Source organism: Pan paniscus, chromosome 6, assembly GCF_029289425.2.
Source record: "Pan paniscus chromosome 6, NHGRI_mPanPan1-v2.0_pri, whole genome shotgun sequence".
Classification (NCBI taxonomy): Eukaryota; Metazoa; Chordata; class Mammalia; order Primates; family Hominidae; genus Pan; species Pan paniscus.
The window spans coordinates 27,010,020-27,032,349 of NC_073255.2; the positions used below are offsets into that span (position 1 = coordinate 27,010,020).

General features: G+C 38.8%; 2 protein-coding genes across 4 annotated transcripts in view; one reads left to right on the top strand and one right to left on the bottom strand.

The window, feature by feature from the left end:
• RAPGEF5 (Rap guanine nucleotide exchange factor 5) overlaps nucleotides 1-22,330 on the bottom strand; it is a 240,850-nt gene that overhangs the window by 25,390 nt on the left and 193,130 nt on the right. For all 3 annotated transcript variants that reach the window (XM_034963787.3, XM_055115754.2, XM_055115755.2), the window contains 8 exons: nucleotides 18,658-18,802; nucleotides 16,801-16,898; nucleotides 14,139-14,169; nucleotides 13,094-13,172; nucleotides 10,739-10,888; nucleotides 6,691-6,788; nucleotides 3,192-3,314; nucleotides 1,348-1,526 (listed from right to left, as the gene is read on the bottom strand). In XM_034963787.3, coding sequence (XP_034819678.1) covers nucleotides 1,348-1,526; nucleotides 3,192-3,314; nucleotides 6,691-6,788; nucleotides 10,739-10,888; nucleotides 13,094-13,172; nucleotides 14,139-14,169; nucleotides 16,801-16,898; nucleotides 18,658-18,802 — 903 coding nt within the window. The remainder of the gene's footprint in view (nucleotides 1-1,347; nucleotides 1,527-3,191; nucleotides 3,315-6,690; nucleotides 6,789-10,738; nucleotides 10,889-13,093; nucleotides 13,173-14,138; nucleotides 14,170-16,800; nucleotides 16,899-18,657; nucleotides 18,803-22,330) is intronic.
• On the top strand, nucleotides 21,240-21,901 carry LOC100975598 (large ribosomal subunit protein uL13-like). Its single transcript, XM_034963789.3, has one exon. The coding sequence runs from the start codon at nucleotides 21,267-21,269 to the stop codon at nucleotides 21,876-21,878; it is 612 nt and encodes a 203-aa protein (XP_034819680.1). The 5' UTR covers nucleotides 21,240-21,266; the 3' UTR covers nucleotides 21,879-21,901.

The window sequence follows — 22,330 nt, forward strand, 5'->3', positions numbered from 1 at the left end:
TCCTTCACCAACGTTTTCCTGATCCTGCTTCCCACACCCTTGGGGTATGAGCTCTCGCTCCTCTAAAGCCTCAACAGACTTAGATCTTCTTCTAGGGCATTCTCCCATTCTGTTTTGCACAGGAGCCAGCTGAGGTATAGAATTACCCACTGACACACTGCACGCCTCACAAAGGCAGGAACTGGTGTAGACTCAGTCTGATTTCCCCACACTACCTTGTACACATCTGTACATGTAAGTGATCAATATATAGTTTCTGAATATGCTGCACTGACATGTACTTGAAAACTGTTTGATATAAAAACTACTTTGGAAGACAAAGGAGAAATAAAACTGGAAGCGCAGGAAGTAAAAGGAGCTGGGGAAGATTTTGATTCATGCTCCCTGCTTCTGCTGGGGAGCTGTCCAAAGAACAGACCCTTGATATGAATCTGATATTTTAAGAGATGCTCCTAGCAAGTTACTAAAATTTCATTCAACATTAACTGAGTCATTGCTATTTACCAAGTTCTGTACCACGCACCCAGGTATAATGATTGATAAGAAATAGCCCCTGTTCTTTGAAAGCGAACACAGCCTAGTGAAGAAATCCTATATAAACAGATAAATTTAATAAATATAATAAGCTTTCAGAAGGTAAAAAGTATATCTGTGCAGAGGGGAAGTAGAGGCAGTAGCAGAAGTAGTACCCCTGCATTTGAAAATCGGGTAACTTCAGGAAGGAAGGAATATTTGACTGAGGTCTTGAAGAATGGTAGCAATTTGCTGGGTGCAAGTGGCCATTCTTGGCAAAGCCAACAAGTGTTCAGGGTTGGAAGATGGTGCTCATGGGAGGGACAGACATTTAGAGTGGCTAGAGCATGGGGTGCACCCAGGGATGAGGCTCAGGGGGTGGGGCCAGCCAGTGCAGGGCCTTCTAATGAACGAGTTCGCAAAAGTTCATACCGTGGGCCTCAAGGAGCAATGAGCAGGTCCTACAATGCACCTGACGTGTAATGATTCCCACTTGTGCACATCATCATCCCCTTTTTTCTTGCCTCCTGTAGCTCACCCAGGCACACTGTAGTTCAGCTGCAGAATGAAGGATGTGTGTACTGCCTGCTTATTAGTGCTGAGGCAGAGAGCACAGTGCTTCTGTCTGATATTTTGACATTTACTTTAAGGTATAAATACTTGAAATGCAAAGACATAAATATTCAAAATTGGACCTTTTCAACCATTTAGTCATTTAACTCCATATTACACGTTTATATCCCAACCCTTATCATCATAAGAAAAAAAGAAAGAAGAACAATGTACTCTCTCAAGAAGACTAGAGGAATGGCACTTCTCACACTAGAAACTTACTGAGCCGCAATTTTGATGAATTTTTTCACCAGCTGCACTCGCTTGCCCAGCTGGCTGCAGAGCAGAATCTCCGTGGCCACCCAAAGCTGGACCTCATTGCATCTCTGGAGCAGAAGGCTGAGATTTGCAGTGTGTTCCCCACTTCCCTGTCTGCTGAACGTGAAGTAGATCAGCTCTTGCTGAAAGAAAATGTATTCATGCCAGGGTTTATTTATAGCAAAGTATGGTTGATACAAAACTCGGTCAAATTTTAAGAGCTACTTCAGGTAGTTCCTCCCATATTATTAATACGCTAACAGAGAATATGGTGAATAGTAATACATTAAATTCAAAATGAGTTAGTTTTAGAGGTGCCTCATTCAATAATGTTCACCTAGAATCCTTATATAAGTGATTTTTCAGAATGTAAGGAAGACATCTTTATATACAAATCTAAGATATCCTGAAGTTTAAATCATAGCATAAAAGGAATCCCCAAATTTCCCAAACTTGTCATGTTGAAAAATTCAAGTGAAAATGAACGCTAGTAGTACTAGTATTTGTTAAGGTGCACATCAGACCCTCACAGGTCTGTTCTCTAAGACAGTGGTCCTCAAATTTTAGTGTGAATCAGGATCACCTGGAGGACTGCTGAAGCACAGATTGCCGGATCCCACCCCTAGAACTTCTGATCCTGTAGGGGTGTGGAGGGGCTGGAAATCTGCATTTCTAACAAGTGCCCAAGTCCCGCTGATGATGCTGGTCTGAGTACCTGCTCTTTAAAAACCACCAATATAAAACATTGTCAAACCATAAATGCAAAGAGAATGAGATTAGGGCAAGGTCTGATAATTTACGAAAGCAAACAAGACCAGTAACTATTTATATAGATGGACCATGTGCAAAGCAATAGAAGAGATTTGTTTTTAAATGTGTTTGTGTGCGTGTGTGTGTGTGTGTGTGTGTGTTTTACAGAGGTAATCTACATTCTTCCACTGCATAAGCAGGGATATATCCCAGTCTACTAACACTTCCAAAGACACAAGTCATTTAGTCTGAAGGAATTCAGTACTTGCTCACATTCTGATCATAATATTGAAATCTGTTTAATGAGAAAATATGAGGACATTTGGGTCTCTAAATTGGGCATGAGGTTCCTTCTTCAGAAGGAAAGGCCACTTCAGAATGAAAAATTTCACTACATGGCGAAGCAAATGCAACATATGGTTACAGAGGGCTCTAACATTTTTCATCTCCTGATTCCTGTGAGGGTTTTCTCTGGACAAATGTATTCATGAATCGTCAGTAGCATTTTGCTATTTCCCAATCTATTGTTTTAAAAATGTTATAATCTGTCCTCAAGTGAAAAATTGATGGACATAAAAACTTGAAATATATCCAAAATTTTCAATAAGTTACTTGAAGTCTTACAATGCAGTCTAAATTTGTAGAATGTTCTTAAGTAAAAAGATGGATATGTGTGTACATACATAAATATGAATATGATTCTTGTACAACTATCATAAACTTCATGGAAAAAATAAACCTATCAATATCAAAGATAAAATGGTTCATCAACCCCATTAGAGCCTCATCTCCAAATACATATATATATTTATATGCATGAAATACAGCATATTTATACATTACACAAGCATATGCTCACACTAGGGGCAAATAAAAGCATGCTCACATATTCTGATTTTTTTAGAATTGAGTCAGTCTTTCAATATATTTCAAGTCCCCAAATATCTTTTGGACCATGTTATTCTAGCATAATTTCATCACCGCACGCATTGATATTCTTCACAAAGAATTCACAGTTAAAACAGCATTTGTATTTTATCTTTTCACTCCTCATTTACCTCGTGAATTGAATTGAATAGACTCCAATCAAAATTCATTAATTCCAGAGCAAGATCCCAAGTGTTCATTCCCAAAATCCTCATCGACCTTTGCTGTGATTCCTCATTTTCTGCAAATGGGTTCTAAACCAACAGAAGCAAAAAGATCCTCAGTAATTCCCAAATGTTTTGCACTGCATTGGCTGGCTGTAGAAAGGCACTAGAAGCTCAGATTAGCAAAGTAATCTTTTCAGAGTGCACTTAATATTTTCCCTGGTCTGTTCACCTTCAGTGAGTTACAGCCAATTTAGGAAACGGTCTTGGGAACAGTAGAATGTGATCAATGATACTTCAGTGAGTTCGCCCGCTCCTCCCCCATCTCTCTCCCCTACCCCCACGTGCACACATGCACGCACAAATCTGATTATAAAACACTGCCCTGGCAGACAGCATAATGAAAGCGAAAGCCCCGAAATCACTTTGGCTTCTGGTAAGAATTAATGTGCCGGCAGGGTTAGTATAAAAACAAACAGAAGAAATGTCATGGTGCACTTCAATAAAGACAGACATGGCGTTTACAGGAAATATGTTTAGCAAGTCTCATCCCAGACACACATTTACACGTTTTATTAAAATGCCCATAGAAAGTAAAAAAGTTTTAACATGAAATAAAAAATAGAAATTATTTCATTTATATCCCATGGTAGATTATTATTTTAAGTATCAACTGCTTTCCCTACGTAAATAGGGCCTAACAACTATGAGGCTGGTAACAGTATTTCCTTAAGATATGGCATAAAAGTATTAGATGCCATCACAACTTTCAGTCTATTTCACCACTAAAGTTATTAAAAAGATTATTTGGCATCTTTCCAAAATAGTTGATGTTTTCTAATGAAAATATAAATTCTCCCATTTGAAGCGTTAGATTTGAATAATAACTTTAAAACAAACAGAAGGAACCTTGCAAAAATAAATGACATAGTAGGATAAAGGGAATATTCCAGGTGCCAAATATTAATCAACATTTCTAAACTGAAAAATAAATAATTTGCATTTTAGAAGTTTTACATTGATGAAAACATTTCCTATTTTTTTAAAAAAACCTAATGACTGAAGATCTTCACAGAGCTTTCCCACAGATTCAGTCCTCTCAGCAGCAGGTCAAGGTCCACTTTGTCTCTGTATCCCCAGTGTAGGGCACACTGTGGTGCTCGGAAAGCAATGACCAAACGAACCAGCTAACAAATTTAGAGGTGTTGAGGTGGAGGAAAAGCTGAGGTTTCTCAGGGATTGGTCTGGCTAGGCTAAGACCAGACAGACTCTACTGCTAACTTTCTAAGAAAGACCCAGAGTGAGGAAGTAACACACATACCTGCTTAATAATTTGGAGGTGTCAGGATACTTCTACTTGGCTCTTTGTCCCCATTTTCTCCCTAATTGGGTCCCTTACCCAACTCGAGTTATTAACTCTATTTATTCAAGGTTGAATAACTCTATTTATTCAAGGTTGTCCATTGCCCTTGCCAAGGAACATTAAATTTTTCTATCTCATTCCTTCAGTGCTCTAATTCCTGTTTTCTAAGAAGATTAATCTATGTGAAAGTGATAGTAGGTACTGGTGTTTTCAGGTATTATTCTTCCCTTACAATGTTAGATTTTAAATGACATCTTTTGGTGATGAAATATCTAAATCTATGATTCCAGTAGGACAATTTTAGGTGGTGTCAAGAGTTGGCAGGGGAGGCTTTTGAGGGTAGGATGGAGTCTGGCTTCTCTTGGAACATATTTCACAGCACCTATTTATTCCATCAAGGCATTGCCCAGGCCTGCCTTCTTTTCTGAAGGTGGCCTTGGACAGTGGTAGATTGAGCCGTGGGGATGCACAGGAGGGAGCTACCTGAGAAGGCCACGTATGGGTGGCAGAGGAGGCATGGAGGATATTCAGAGTGGGGGTTTCCTCTACTGCAACAAGCCCCACAGTAGCTACATGTCAGATCGTCCTCCTTCATGGGGAGCGGTAAAATCAATCTCATTATTTACTCAAAAATGCTGTGCAGCACCCAGTTGGTTATGTTTCACTGACAGAATTACACAGGACTGTGGCCTGCTGAAGGACAGCACAGGAAAGGTCCAAGTAAGGCATGTACAAATGAAAGAAATGTGCAGGGGCTTCAGAGTCAAACATATAATCGCATTTAAAAATCGAAGCACTCTCCCTGACTTGGCTGTATGAAGCTACAGTGGTTACTCAGCCTCTCTCGTGGGGTTACTGGAAGTGTTAAACGAGATACCGTATGTAAATTACTCAGCACATACAGATCTGGTAATAAGTGATTCACATTATTATGATAGCTTAATATCCTGCAGACAACGTTACATAAAATGTCTTTCCAGTAGACATATATCTGGACATAAAACTATTATCAGTAGTTTGAGTTAACCTACGTGGTATGCAGGTTTCTCAATTATACATACAACAGGAGCCAGTGAGAAAGACCCACCCCAGCGATGGCTCCATGAAGAGATGGGGACTCTGAGTTCCAGACACAATCGCAATCTGCTAGAGCCCACTTTTTCTAGATGACAGATCTGAAGTCTGGTCCTCCTATTCAGAAGCCAATCCCAGGACTGAGGTCTTTAGGAACCACAGCAGCAATGAAATCACCCACTTAGGCATAGGTGTTCTTAAATTTTGGACTGAAAGTAACTTAAAGTGTGGGTTCTACATTTCTCCAGACTCTTTATCTTCAGTGGCAGCTAACGCCCCATCACCATGACCCCATTCTACACAGAGAAGGCAGGTCATCCATGCTTTTCTTCAAGGGAATGGAACGAAGTGTACCAAATGTACTGAAACAAGGGACTCTTTCTCCTTAAATCCACCTAGGATGCATTTCTCAGCCTCATCTTCATATACTCACCGAAAAAGAAGAAATGAAATTAAAATTCGATGGGAGAAGGAGTCACCTATCTCAAATCCCTTATTTCAGGGGCTTAGAAAAGGTTTCACTTAGGCAGGGTTTAGAATTCCTCAAGTTGGATTGAACTGAATTGCTCAACCCCTTTTTGATTTGTAAAAGTACTGTTACTTGGGAATTGTATCATTGGATAAGGGAAGAAATAATTTAATTTTTTTAACATTCATTATAAACACATAAAACCTATGCTTTATGTGGTACGTGTGTTCCTTTTTTTTTTTTTTTTTTTTGAGACAAGGTCCTACCCTATCACCCGGGCTGGACTGCAATGATGAGATCACAACTCACTGCAGCCTTGACCTCCTGGGCTGAAGAGAGCCTCCCACCTCAGCACACACCTAGGGACAACAGGTGTGTACTACTATGCCCAGTTAATTCTTAAATTTTTTTGTAGAGACAGGGTCGCAAACTTCTAAGCTGGTCTCAAACTTCTGAGCTCAAGCCATCTTCCTGCCTTGGCCTCCCAAAGTGCTCAGATTACAGGTATAAGCCACCTCGCCTGGCCTGTTTGTTTCAAATACAAGGCTGAAGGTCCTTACCAAAGTGTCCGCCAGGTCTTTCCGGTAGACATATATTCGACCAGATGCCTCGAGGGATTTGGAGATGACTAAGTCATTTGGCTGAAGTTCATGCTTTTCTTTATTTGAAAAAAAAAAAAAAAAAAAAAGGAATAATCAGAAATACAAGAGTAGCAGCAGTAGGCCTACACAGTACACTTAAAAAGTGAAACTTGCCAAAGACAAATACTTAAAAGTAAATAGAACTTAAAGTGGATTAATTAAGTTCTGCACACTCTATACAATGATACCAGTGGCATCACAAATAGCTCTCACTGCTCAGCGGTCAGAAAGTGGAGTCCTCTTGCAGTTATTTCCTATAACATTTAGTCATTGTTTGGAACACAGAACAGTTTAAGACAAAAAGTAAAATTTACTCATCTAAGATAACAATACCATGTTAACACTGGTTACATTTAGTTCTATTTTTGTTCTGATTTTTATATAACCATGTATATATATACACGCACAAATAATTGCGTTGATTTGCAATGATTTATGCATATGCATTTATAACTATTGCGGATACACATATACATTTGCAATTATTCCATAGTTTTATATTCAGATATTCTTATAAGCACTTTATCCACTTACCAAAATTATTTGCATATGTCATGTTTAATTGGTTATATAATAGTTCATTATACCATCATTTAATCTTTCCTCTACTGTTGAACATTTAATGGTTAATTTTTTTGGTCATATAAATTAGATGGCATGATGTGTGCTAAGTACTGGCACGGGGCCTGGCACATAACTGGGGTTTGGTAAATGGGATCTATTATTATAGCTGCCATAATATATATTGCTGAAGTCAATATCCTTATGTTTAAATCTTTGTCTGCTTATAAATGATTTTCTTAAGACAGACACCCAGTATTAGAATTACTAGGTCAAAGGGAATGAATATTTTTAAAGTTTTTGATACAAACTACCAAATTGTTTTCTGATTTTTATTTTTTAAAAAAGAAAGACAATATATTTTCCTAAAAAATAGGTATAAAACTTGCACACTGACCAACACTGATCATTACTTTTTTTTTTTTTTTTTTTGAGACAGAGTTGCACTCTGTCACCCAGGCTAGAGTGCACTAGTGCGATCTCGGCTCACCGCAACCTCTGCCTCCTCCTGGGTTCAAGTGATTCTCCAACCTCAGCCTCCCGAGTAGCTGAGATTACAGGTGCCTGCTACCACGCCTGGCTAATTTTGTATTTTTAGTACAGATGGAGTTTCACCATGTTGTCTAGGCTGATCTTAGACTCCTGACCTCAAGTGATCCGCCTGCCTTGGCCTCCCAGAGTGCTGGAATTACAGGTGGCAGCCACTGCACCCAGTCTGATCATTACTTTTGGTAAGTTTACTATTTTGCTAATACAAAAAGTAGATTATCTGTTTACTTTGTGTTTCTTAACTAGTAGGTTGAATATTTTTCATATATTCCTCCTCTATCTTATTTCTCTTGTTGCAAATTGTTCCTATCCTTTGACCATTTTCTACCACAATTGGAGCCCTCTTATAACATAATAGCTTTCTTCCTAGAAAATGCCCTCCTCCTAACCACAAAATGCATATGGGAGTAGACTAAAGTCATATTAAAGTTTATTTCACTGTGACACAATCAACTTCTCCTAAGGTAGCTGTTCAGTTATGCAGCATGATTGGGAAATGCAATATTCCATATGCCTTTTCTAGATAATTGGCCCAAATGCAAAGTGTTGTTTTGAACATTTCTGTTTAATGCAGAGTATACAAATAATAATCTAATATATTCTTTATGGCCCAGCATTATAAAGATCCACAGTACTATAATGTTGGGCTGGTGACATGTATAGCGGATGGTCTCACACAGCTGGATTCTTAAGTTCCATCTCCTGGGTTCCATCTGCTCCTTCTTTGTTCAGCTATAATTTCTTGCAGCCCTTTCTGTGCCTATGTATACCTTAAATCTGAATTTATGAGAGCCATTTATATTTTATAGAATAAAATGTCATGACTTTCTGATAGCATTTTTCCATTTGCTGAGAAACATTTTTCCCCTTATTTTCAGGTTTGTCACTATAATATGAAAGATTAAAACTGACAGAATTTTAACTTCTGAATAACTGGGTAGTTTATTGTTACTACATACGTATAACTACCCTGGGTAAAAAACAGCTAAAGACTTACTAAAGCTATGAGAATGATACTATTGTTCCTTTTAGAAAAATCCATAAAACCTCTAACATCTCTGATATCTTAAAACTTTTTTTTTGACAAAAACAAAGAAAAAACTCACCATTTCTTTTTGAAGTAGGACTAAAATATAATTTATTAAAAATTATGTAACTAGAACAAGGAATGCATTAAGCTTTTGAGATTGTTTTCTTTGTGAAAACATTATTGTTTGGGGGATAAAAAGATGCAGGCAGAAAGGTTCTCTACAGAAAAAAGGAGAGGATGGAAAATAATGGCACATTGCCAAATCTGCGGGATAATTCAAGAGATATGCTGATATTTCTAGTGATGATTAGCAATGGGTCTATATACATTACAACGCTATTGCCCATCCTGATGAATCTAATTTAATAGAGTGTGAAAATGGTATTTCACAGCCACCAAATAGATATTGGGTAGTGAAAGAGCCGCTCATTAATTGCCAGCTTCTCACGAGGCCCTGGGTTGACTCTCAGTCAGCTCCCAAAGGAGACGGGTCTCAGTTTTGCTGCAGAGTTCATTCAGCTCTTCCTTCTCTGGCACCTTCTGTCTGAATGGGGACCCCAGGATCACTCTCTGTAGTGGTACTACCTTGAGAGGTGGATGCTTAAGCTTAATACTGCTTAATTAAGCAGTATTGATAAAGCTTAATACTGTTTAAAATCCTTTTATATTTTTGGTCACTTGAAAATTAAACATAACATACATTTATCATACCAATTTGAAATATATTATTAAAAATCGAACCACTCTCTGATTAAAATTCATTTAGGCCATATGTTTCTCAAATTCTTTTTTCTAGATCATGTTTTGCTAAGATATACAATTAGAGTCCTGGGAGAGGTGGAGGTATTCTTATGTATTAGGCCCAGGGAGAAGGGCTTCATTTGCATACATAATCAACCAGCTTGTAGGACCATTTTACCTCCCTGTGAGCAACAAAGCCATAGGAACAAGATACTTTACCCTCACATATATTCTGATATTCATCTCCCAACTGCAGAATGATAACAAAGGGTAAACAGGAATGCGGTTAATCTGCTCCCCTCCCCTGCCCACATCTCTGGTTAATTAGCCCCCACAGCGCTCACATTTTTCAACTACTGATGCTAAGTCACTTTCTTTGTATTTTTTTCTCAGGGTTAAGGAGATATTAAATAAAGATTGCAAACCAAAAAAGGAGGCCAGCAACATTGAGATCTGACAGGCTCCAGTGAAAACGAAGGGGTCTGTTCAAGCCGCATAGATCAATAGTGTCAGCTTGTAATCTGTGTGATCTTATTCAAAACAGACAATAAACCATTCTCTGAGGATAAATAAGGCCCAACAGAAGGAGAAGTTGTAACCAGGCCTCACTCCCCACGTCCACCTAAAGGAATACTGCCATGTGAGCTTTCAGCTTATTGTACAGTTTGTCTTTCAATAGGGAGTCTTTAACTATTAAATTGTCAGCCCGCAATAGGACTGGTTCAAGGCCATCTTTCCTTTTTTTTTCCACCCCAAAGTAATTTCACTCTTTAGCAATTTCCCAAGTTAATTTAAATAGGAAAATAGAAGGCTTATCTAGAGTACAAAATATGAAAAGCTTTATAATGTATTTCAAAACACTGGCATGCCTCTCTATTCAGTTCTTGGGGAGGAAATTCAGTATCCCACAGTACCCAACTGTTGTCATGGAAACACTTCTGGTAGGCAGCTTCTTATTGTTACTGTGGTCATCCAGCTGCGGGCCCAGAAGGGAGGAGCTGCACTTTTACTCTACAAAAATGTCAACTCCCTCCTTTTGAAGGAGATCAGTGAAAGATTAATATTCAAGGGTAGAAAACAACTTACCCCCAGAGAATGTGATGGCCACCAGAGCCAGATCCTCTTCTGCATACTGGATCTTTTCTGCCACGACTTTTAGGATCTCTTGGGCTATACTGGAAACTTTTGCCTTCACGCTGACATAGGAGTGCTCTGTTATATACACGTGGCAGAAAACTGCACAAGTGAAAAGAATTGTTTGGAAACAGAGAACAGTGGTCACGAGGTATAGACTGTTCCAAATCAAGGCACCTTGATCAACTTTTCTAAATCAACCCACCTTGCTATTCTCTTCAGTATAACACATATAGAGTTAGATTTTTTATATATGTACATGAGCACCTGAGGGTATACGTCTATAAATGTGTGCTTGCAAACACATGAAACTCAGATGTTGTAAAGCCAGCCAACAAGCACAAGTAGTATTTAATCTTTTCATTATGTAATGAGAGACTCGAGTCACGCAAGTGTGTACTCACTGTAGAAACCATCTGACCATAATACAGTGGAAACTGTGGTACACAGATTGTATTTTTAAATCCCTTCTTTGACAGTTGCTGAGATCTCCCAAAGCTGCATATTAAAGGGTCTAATTCATAAATTTTTCCTTTACACTCCATTTCAGGACAATCTCAGTGGCCCAATCAAGAACACCGTATTTTGCTATTAGAATTCTCATAAGCTTATCTAAAAATCTGTCATCTGCCTTGGTTTTTGAGTTCAGCTTTCTCAGTCATTTAAGAATGACTCCATTTCTCCCATCAAGGTAGTGATGAATTTAGTTTCCAAATGGAGGTCACATTTCTAGCCTTTTTAATTTCCTTTTTGTTGTCTGTGGTGCTAATAATTATTACTAGGACATTATCACTATCAGGGTGAATGGGTCCTGAAAAATGTTTTCTTTATGATATTAATAGCAGAAGCTGTTTTAATAGCAATGGAAGTAACTGACACATTACCTCTTATATCAGCTACTATAAATGTATAAAATGCACTAGCTTCTTTCAAATAGACAGAAGGACAATAATATACTTAGATATTCTACTCTTTGGTGTTGCAAAAAAATTGAGAGTGAAGCTTCTGGAGAAATTTTATAGGCAGTTTAATTGGCACCACAAAAATAAACCCAGGAATGTTTTCATAGAAATACAAATGAAGCAAAAGTCTAACTATGAGTTTATATGTATAGAACCTCAAAGTAAACACACCATCAGGAGACACTTGACATACTTGGTTTGGTTGGGTACGTCACTAAAACAACAGCATGTAACAAATAGTTGTTTTGTATTTTGCCAATAGACTAGTGAGAGAGAAAAAGGCTCTCCTCCTTCCATAGAAAGATGGAATTTTTAAGCAAGGCAAAATCTGGTCTATAAACCACTATATGCAGGGTAAGTTTACATCTTGCTAAATAAACTGATAAAAAGAGTCTGGGGGCCTCGAAATACTTTGCCTCTTTGCAGCTCAGCTTGGAAAACTACACGATGAAACTTTAAGACAAATGGGCAAGGAAGGTCAGCAACGAATGAATTAGGAAGTTAGATAATTTTATTTTCTCTTTCACTTGGTACGGATGACACTTAATATGAGCCAACAGAACCATGTATCAGCAGCATTATATGCAAACACTATCTAATGTAATAAGCATCCTTGTGACTTCTTTTACAAGTTCCAGAAATTGGGCAAATATTAAATGATCACACTCAGAATTTCAGCATATGAAGAAAGATGAGGCAAAAGAGAGAGTCTGTGAGTTATAATTGCATTAAAATTTTAATTTGCTGTGTTTTCCAGCTCTGTGCTTGACTCAATCTTTATCTAAAAGGAGAAAACCACTGTTAATATTTCTTATTTCACGCAAATAAGCAGTGACTGAGGACACAGCAGATGGGCAGCACTGCCCACACAGCCTGGCCTTGCAGGAGCTTCTACCGTACAGCCTTCTCTCCACAGGAGTTTCTTCTCGTGGACTGAGTCATGGACTGACTCAGCCCAAATCTGCACATTGACTTTGGTGATCCTTCCAGTTAGTCATAGGCAATGGGCTGATGAAGGCAGGGAGGAGATGGTTCTAGGAGGAAAAGGCTGAGTCTCCTGTTCATTTTTACCTCTTCTCAAGAATGCAAGGAGGCTCTAGGCATTGTCTCCTTTCCTTGCTTCCCAAATTATAAGTATCCTTGGTGCTTGGGACAGTATTATGTGATCTAAGAAAACCATAATGCTCAAATAAAGAAAAGAAAAACCATGCTGTTTGAGGCTAACGTGCTTATCTGAGGGGTGACAGCTGGAAATGAAGGTTAGTCAGGCTGATACGCCAATGTAGGAGAAAAATGGTGGCTAACTGCTACCCACCCCCAAACCCTCACTTCAAACCATACTCACTTTCCTCCGTTTCAGTCACAGTTCCTCTATGCTGGAGCCAGTTCTCCTTAAGACTGAATTGGTGGAAAAGGGCTTTATTCTGTGAGATGGGAGAAAGAGAACAATGAATGAATACATTCCTGCCCTTTGGAAAACCATAGCTGTTTACAACATGTTCCAAAAGAACTAGCCAAATTTTTTTTAAATATGAAATCCACCCATCCAATCTTAGAGAAATAAACTGGGAGTCGCCTCAACTAATGCAAGTGGTGGTGGAGATTCTGAGCAATCTGATGGGCCTGGGCTAAGGCCAGCAGCAGGCCAAAAGCCCCCATATTTATTCCCTGCAACATGATTTTTCACATCTGGCTATTACAAACATCCATAGAGTCTCCTGAGATAAACATCATTTCCCCATTCCAACATTAACCTATAAGGTATAAGTTATCACAATCCGATCCTCTGCTATTACATTTTTCATGGAAGCAACTTTGAGATGGTTTCAGTACCTCTGCTGTAATACAATGACTTTCCTAAGGGACACAGGCATGCTGTTCATTATGATTATCCACCTGATATAGCTGTGTCTCCCAAACTTGTGCCTGACATCTCAGTCCATATTTCTCCCTCATCAAATTGGACTGAGAACACATTCCCACTTGCTACCTTCTCTTTCGGTTGTATTAAAAGTGCAAATATTTTCTTTACAAGACTTCTTTCCTCTTAGAGTCAAGATTCCTTCTACCTGGATTTTGCTTTTTGACATAAACATTATTCAAATTTATATCACTCCAGGGATAGCAGGGAGTCCCAAGACTCTAAAATGCACCACAAAATCAGCAGAATGTCAAAAAGCCAAGGGTACACAGCTAAAATCGGATCTGCACCAGCACAGGGATAACTAAAGCAAAGCAGGAAAGCGCAGGGAAGCTGCAGCCCCAGGCGCCCCGCCTTGTCGTGTTCTGCTCGAGGCAGTATTCATTTTAATTATGAAACACGCCAAGGGAGGCAAGGCAAGGTCTCCAAACCGGATCACCTAATTTTAGGTATAGAAGCATCTGCTTACCTTTTTTTGTGGTGAATATTCATCTACAGTGCTGAAAGGAAAAATGGCAAGAAGTCAGTCTTTGTCTCAAACCCAGAATAATGCAGTTATTGTTACGGAAGACTAATTTTCCAGCACCAGGCCGAGGATTTTGCTCTTTAAAAAAAATAAAACACAGTATTCATTAATTCACTATGTACAACGCATTTGATATTGGGCTCTGAATTTCAAATGAGCCAGGAAGTAAAGAAGTTATGGATTCAACAGATGTACTTTGCCTTCTACCCACAGAAAGTGAAGCTCAGAAGTGAGGGAGGAACTGGATCTGCTCAGTCCATGGGAATTCAGTCCACAGAAATGAGGATTTTTTAAAATTGCAATATTCAGTCCATAGAAATAAGTTTTCTCATACAGTGATAGTGACAGATTTTAGGTGAAATTATTGCTATTTAGATAGCTAAGTCATTCAGCCAAGGCACATCTTCTCCAGGATGTGTCTCTGTGTGGTGGAACTGGGAACACTCTGCCCATCTCTGATCATCTCCGCAGATGCCCACCTTCAAGTGCCCTCTGAAGGCCAGCTCCACTTATGAAGGAGCCAGTACTGGGGCCAATTTCATACATCATTAGGTGAACTATAAATTAAAGGTATCAATCTTGCTCTCAGAAAGAAACACTTTCTCCTCTATTTGTGTACTGGGGCTAGAGAAAAAAAAGTCATGAGTTTTACATTTAGGGCTTGAATCTTACTCTAGAATCTAAAGCTATTTCATAATCTTATAAAAATAGACAAAAATCATTTTTTTTTTGAGACAGAGTCTCACTCTCTCACCCAGGCTAGAGTGCAGTGGCGTGATCACTCTTCACTGCAGCCTTGACCTCCAGGGCTCAAGTGATCCTCCTGCCTCAGCCTCCCAAGTAGCTGGAATTACAGGCATGTGACACCACGCCCAGCTAAGTTTCTATTTTTTGTAGAGACGGGGGTCTCACTATGTTGCCCAGGGTAGTCTTAAACTCCTAAACTCTTGGACACAAGTGATTCTCCCACCTCTGACTCCCAAAGTGCTGGGATTACAGGTGTGAGTCACTGTGCCTGCCAAGAATCATTTCTTAATATCATTTTCTTATTTTACTTTATTATTTACCATTTTTGTGTAGCTTTTAAAATGGAATGTATTAAATTTCCATTAATGTATTTGATGAAATGTGTTTACATGTATTAAACCATGAAATAAAGTTTCCCAGCTGTAACAGGTCTGCCTCATAGCACAGAGCAATTTCCATATGGGGAATTATTTTGAGGACAAGGTTGTCCTTTTTTTCTTTTTTTGATTTCATTCATTAGTTCATATTTTCATATAAGTCTTAGGCTATGGAAACATAACATAATGTAGACTGCAATAAAAGAAGACCACCAACATTTACAACATCCATCTCTAAGGTACAGTGCTAACTTGCACTTTACTTTTAAATCTCTCAATGTAAGATTTTGATGATTGAGGACTATACACATGGTTTGCTACCTCAGATGAATTTGCAATGAGGTCTCCCTTTACTAAAATTAAGTCAAGCTTTAAATCACAAATTAGTAATCTGAAAGGCTTGAATTAACATTTTCTGAGAGGTGCAATTTGTGACTGTTGAAATCTTAACAGAAGCTTTTCACAACTTGACAATGTATGTGCTTTCTGTTTACGAAATAGAAACTGCACTGTGAATCAGATAACAATTTTCCCTTTTAGATGAACTCTGTGGCTAAATCTGAAAACTGAATGACTTGATGTTTTCTTTTACCAAAATTAGTAAGGGGACTTAATGGTAATATCACTAATAGTAAAGTTGGGTGTTGCCAATCTGAAAGATTAATGAAAGATACCTAGGGGACACTTAGACATGCCAAGAGTCATTGAGTAAATGGCTTTTTAAAGTCTTTCTAAATTGATAAAGAAACCTCAGGGAACCCATAAAATTGAGCTTTTAAAATGCTCCACAGGCCGGGTGTGGTGACTCACACTTGTAATCCCAGCACTTTGGGAGGCTGAGGTGGGCGAATCACCTGAGGTTGGGAGTTAAAGACCAGCCTGGCCAACATAGCTAAATCCCATCTCTACCTAAAATACAAAAAGTAGCCAGGTGTGGTGGTGCACCTCTGTAATCCCAGCTACTTAGGAGGCTAAGGCACGAAAATCGCTTGAACCCAGGAGGTGGAGGTTGCAGTGAGCCGAGATTGCGCTGCTGCATTCCAGGCTGAGCAGCAGAGTGAGACTATGTCTCAAAAAATAAAATAAAATAAAATGTTCCACAACTCCCTGGGACCTATTTATAAAACTTTTCCTCCCCATTCCATAGAGATAGTTACAAGCCCCAAAATGACAAGTTAAACAGACTTTTAAAATTAAGTAATAATTTACTAATTGTTTTTACGTACCTGGTTGTTATGGCCCAGGTTATTTTTACTATATAAAACAGGGTTAAAACAATAGTCAATAAGCTGAATTCCGTGTTCTTTCATTTTGAGTTATAAGAACAAAACACACAATTTACTACTAGAAAAGCTAAGGCATCAAGATGAATCTGAGTCAAAATGTTCAAAATCAACTTTTATGTATAAGGCATTGCAAATTCTATCATATTTGCTGCTGTTTTCTTTCATTAACTATAATTAGGAAAATGAAATACTTACTGACGACGGTGCATTCCAAGTATCTTTTGAAATTCTTTCAATTCTTTTTCAAGTATTGGATATTCATAAACATCATCCAGTACATTCCTATATATGGTCTGGAGAAAAAAGACAAATGACAGCTCAGTGGTTGAATGCCCATTTTGTAGGGATTAAGACTCATACCATGGCTATCCTAACACAGGAAATAAGGAGGGATTCAGGACAATGTACGGGTTTCACCAGGTGCCAATGAGATCCAGAGTGGGATCATAACTCGCAGCTCCTCTCTCAACTGCCATGGCTCTCTATCTGCTTTCAGGGCCATAGGTGGAAATTCTGGAAAGAGAATTCTAGAGATCCCTAGTTGGCTGGCTACTAGAGATTTCCAGCCCATTCTATATCTTAAAAAATAATAGGCCGGGCATGGTGGCTCACGCCTGTAATTCCAACACTTTGGGAGGCCGAGGCAGGCAGATCATGAGTTCAGGAGATCGAGACCATCATGCCTAACACGGTGAAACCCCGTGTCTACTAAAAATTAAAAAAAAAAAAAAAAAATTAGCCATGCGTGGTAGCGGGCGCCTGTAATCCCCAGCTACTCGGGAGGCTGAGGCAGGAGAATGGCGTGAACCCAGGAGGTGGAGCTTGCAGTGAGCCGAGATTGCACCACTGCACTCCAGCCTAGGCGACAGAGCGAGACTCCGTCTCAAAAAATAAATAAATAAGTAAACAAATAAATAAATAATAGTAATAATATAGGTTGGGTGTGGTGGCTCAGGCTGTAAATCCCAACACTTTGGGAGGCTGAGTAGGGAGAACTGCTTGAGCTGAGTACGAGACCAGCCTGGGCAACAAAGCAAGACTCTATCTCTACTAAAAAGAAAAAATTAGCTGAGTGTGGTAGTGCATGCCTTTAGTCCCAGACAGTCGGGAGGGTGAGGTGCAAGGATCTCTCAAGCTCAAGAGTTTGAGGTTGCAGTGAACTATGACTGCGTCACTGCACTGCAGCCTGGGTAGCAGAGCAAGACCCTGTCTCAACACACACACACACACACACACACAATTCCACATAATCATTTGGGAGAAAAAAGTCAATTGAATTAAATTAAGCAGTTGCTTTGCAAACAACATGAGTTTAAAGAGTTGGTTAGACTCGTTTTTAACTGGATGCCTAAATGACAACTGAATGTTGAGTTCAAAGTAGTTTCCTTCATGAAAGGCTGAGTCTATTTAGGCAGTTGCCTCCTCTGAACTAGAACTCTTCCTTGCTAGAATTCCATTGTATTCCTTCTCTGTCCTAACCTGCAGACTTAATATGATTTTGGTGGCCAAAGGAATCCAACTGTCTTACTAATCATCTCTCCAGATAATCATCTGTGTTGAAAAGATATTGAAGCCTATTAATTAGAAAAAATAAATCAGTTTGTCTCACTCTAAATGTAAAACTAGATTATATCTATTTTACAAATTATTGCTTAAAATTCTCAAAGTATACCATGTCTGACAAATGTTTCAAAGAACATATATTGTCAATATAGTTTTTAAATGATAAATAATGTTTTATGCAAATATTATATATAGAGGACTGGTTACTTTAAACTTATAATGAATATCAACATATTAAGCTATATCAAATTTTGAATGTTTTGGTTTACCTTCCTTAATTATTTCATTAGCAATCAAAATTTCCATGACTTTTAGATAGAGAATATCAAGCTTCAGAAGTCAAAATAAACTTAAATATTCTCTGAATCACAACTTGACTATCACAAGAAAGCTGAATGACTGTTACCTACAAATGAGATTTTTAAAATGCATAACTAAAAATAGAATCAGTTATTTGGCATCAAATAATATCTGGAAATGTTTGATTACCTTTAAAAACATTTTTGAATGTTCATCTTCATGTAACCAGTCTTTGTACAGAGCAATCCACTGGGAAACAAGATGCAAGACTTTACGTTTCCTACGCGGAACATCTGAGTTTTCCTCTTTGCCTTGATACTTCTTAGCAGAATAGGTGCAAATGGTTAAGAAAAAATTATATTGTTGAAAATTTTAAAATATGAAGACATCCATTTACTCTTATTTTTACAAAATATGTGAAGGCATACGAGTGTATAAACATGCAGGAAGAATAGAATATGCGTAGGGAGAGCAAAAGGTGTGCACTGAAAAGAGCAAAAGTAAACTGAGGAAAATGACTGAAGTATACTCGGTGGGCAGCCAGGAAGTGAAGGGTTGGACCATTTCACTGACAGCTGCTGACATGGTTTCATAGGCAACATGCAGTTAATGCCAGCCCAAGGAGATACTAGGTGGCCCATTAATTTCAACAGTGCCTCCAAGAAAAGAGCTAGCCTCACTACACAGGTGAATACTATTTCAATACATTTTAGGTCAGAATGAGGCCAGATGCTGTCTAGTCCTCAGAAATTCACATTCTGTAAAACCAGGTGCTTCTAAAGTAGTTCCAAATGAGTATAGATTTCTGCAACAGAATTTGTAACATGATTCAAATGCCCACTCCTAGGAACTTACTTGAAAACATTGGATACATGTGTGAACACAGAGGTAAAAGGGACTGCTAATTTTCATTTTAAAATAAAATGAAAATTATTTCATTTAAAATAAAATGAAAATTATTTCATTTAAAATAAAATGAAAATTATTTCATTTAAAATAAAAAAAGGAAATAACCTAAATGCCTCAGCAACTGAGAACAGTTGACTAAGTTATTATATATGCATTTAATGGACTATTCAGCAGCCAGAAAAATGATGGCCCAGCAGTACATTTACTGACAGAGAATATGCACAATGTATTGTTGAGTAGAAAAGCAAGTAAGAAAAGAATATGTTAGGACGATCTACTTCTGTTAACAATGTTTATTTATATGATTAATGTCACTATCTGGAGGGATATATATTGAATAGTTAACAGTGGTTTCTCAAGGTAATGAGATTTTAGAGCATATGAATTATTTTTATTGTACTTATTAGCATTTCCTAATTTATACATGATGACCATATGTAAACTATGCTGTTAAAATTACATAAAAATAACAACCTCAAAGGCAAAGTGTTTAAATGACTAGGAATGCAACAGCAGCTTGGCATATTCTAAACCAATCTATTCTTGTTGTCTCCAAAATGATAAGTTGAGTGTCTTGGACACATTAAAAAGATGACTAGGAATAGGGAATGCTATGACATCAAACACTTGAGGGTTGTTGGACAGCATTATATATTCTTTAACACTGATATACAATTGCAAAATTGAAATAAACTTTATTTCAGGCTTTGCTAATATTTTAAAATATAATTTAGTCAATGTCTCCCCATCCTGCAAAAATACATTAAGACCATCTTTGATTTCCACCTGTGAAATAAACTCAGGCAAACACAAAAAAAATCTGTTTCTATTTCTTTTAGTTTTTCTCTTGAAAGGCAAAATATAATAACAATTTATCTAGGCCAACCATGGTGGCTGATGCCTATAATCCCAGCACTTTGGGAGGCTGAGGCAGGAGGATTGCTTGAGCGCAGGAGTTTAAGGCCAGCCCAGGAAAGAAAGTGAGACCTCATCTCTACAAAGAAAAAAATTAACTGGGTATGGTGATGGACACCTGTAGAGCCAGCTAGTTGGGATGCAGAGACAGGAGGGTCACTTGAGCCTAGAAGGTTGAGGTTGCAGTGAGCCATGATCGAGCCACTCTACTCCAGCCTAGGTAACAGAGCAAGACCTGTCTCAAAGATTTATCTTACATTATTTCCCCTTAAACAAATGTTCTTCTCTTCTTTTCCTGTGAATATAATACCTTCACTAATATAAAGAAAAGAAATCAAGAAAATTAAGAAATGCAATTTTTTAGGTCATCATATGTAAATGAAGATATGAACTTTGTAGTCAAGCTGCATATATATGTTCTACAATTATGGACTAGCAGAATAAAACAATTTCAAGAAGCAACACTTCAACCATTCTCCATTCATAGTTATCTGCTTTACCTTGTTTTCCTCCCTGCAAGATATATTTTTAAAATATATTTACCGGTTAAATTTGCATTTGTATTAATCTGATTTCCAATATTAGGATACAGACATTCTTTTACATTTTGTCTATGCTAGATTACACTGATTTATAAATTTAGCTGCTGATGGAAATAATGGGAAGGCATGTGGTGAGAGTTATAACTTCTATGTAATGCACAGAATATTAGCTGGCTCAGAGCTATGAATTTAATGCTCTTTATGATGCTATTAAATACTATTACAATAAAAATACTTATCTAAAATATCTAAAACCAGCACAAATAGCTTTAATCTATAAATAATGCTTTAAAACCACTGGAAAAAAACAAATAATTTAGACCACTTCTAAGAAGTTGGTTGTAGTGGAATATGTAACACATCTTCACTAAGATGTGGATAAAAATATCTCACATTAAATATAGATTCCCCTTTTCCAAGCGGCTGCCGAAGATGGCGGAGGTGCAGGTCCTGGTGCTTGATGGTCGAGGCCATCTCCTGGGCCGCCTGGCGGCCATCGTGGCTAAACAGGTACTGCTGGGCTGGAAGGTGGTGGTCGTACGCTGTGAAGGCATCAACATTTCTGGCAATTTCTACAGAAACAAGTTGAAGTACCTGGCTTTCCTCCGCAAGCGGATGAACACCAACCCTTCCCGAGGCCCCTACCACTTCCGGGCCCCCAGCCGCATCTTCTGGCGGACCGTGCGAGGTATGCTGCCCCACAAAACCAAGCGAGGCCAGGCCGCTCTGGACCGCCTCAAGGTGTTTGACTGCATCCCACCGCCCTACGACAAGAAAAAGCGGATGGTGGTTCCTGCTGCCCTCAAGGTCGTGCGTCTGAAGCCTACAAGAAAGTTTGCCTATCTGGGGCGCCTGGCTCACGAGGTTGGCTGGAAGTACCAGGCAGTGACAGCCACCCTGGAGGAGAAGAGGAAAGAGAAAGCCAAGATCCACTACCGGAAGAAGAAACAGCTCATGAGGCTACGGAAACAGGCCGAGAAGAACGTGGAGAAGAAAATTGACAAATACACAGAGGTCCTCAAGACCCACGGACTCCTGGTCTGAGCCCAATAAAGACTGTTAATTCCCCATGCGTTGCCTGCCCTTCCTCCATTGTCGCCCTGGAATGTACGGGACCCAGGGGCAGCAGCAGTCCAGATGCCACAGGCAGCCTGGGACATAGGAAGCTGGGAGCAAGGAAAGGGTCTTAGTCACTGCCTCCTGAAGTTGCTTGAAAGCACTCGGAGAATTGTGCAGGTGTCATTAATCTATGACCAATAGGAAGAGCAACCAGTTACTATGAGTGAAAGGGAGCCAGAAGACTGATTGGAGGGCCCTATCTTGTGAGTGGGGCATCTGTTGGACTTTCCACCTGGTCATATACTCTGCAGCTGTTAGAATGTGCAAGCACTTGGGGACAGCATGAGCTTGCTGTTGTACACAGGGTATTTCTAGAAGCAGAAATAGACTGGGAAGATGCACAACCAAGGGGTTACAGGCATCGCCCGTGCTCCTCA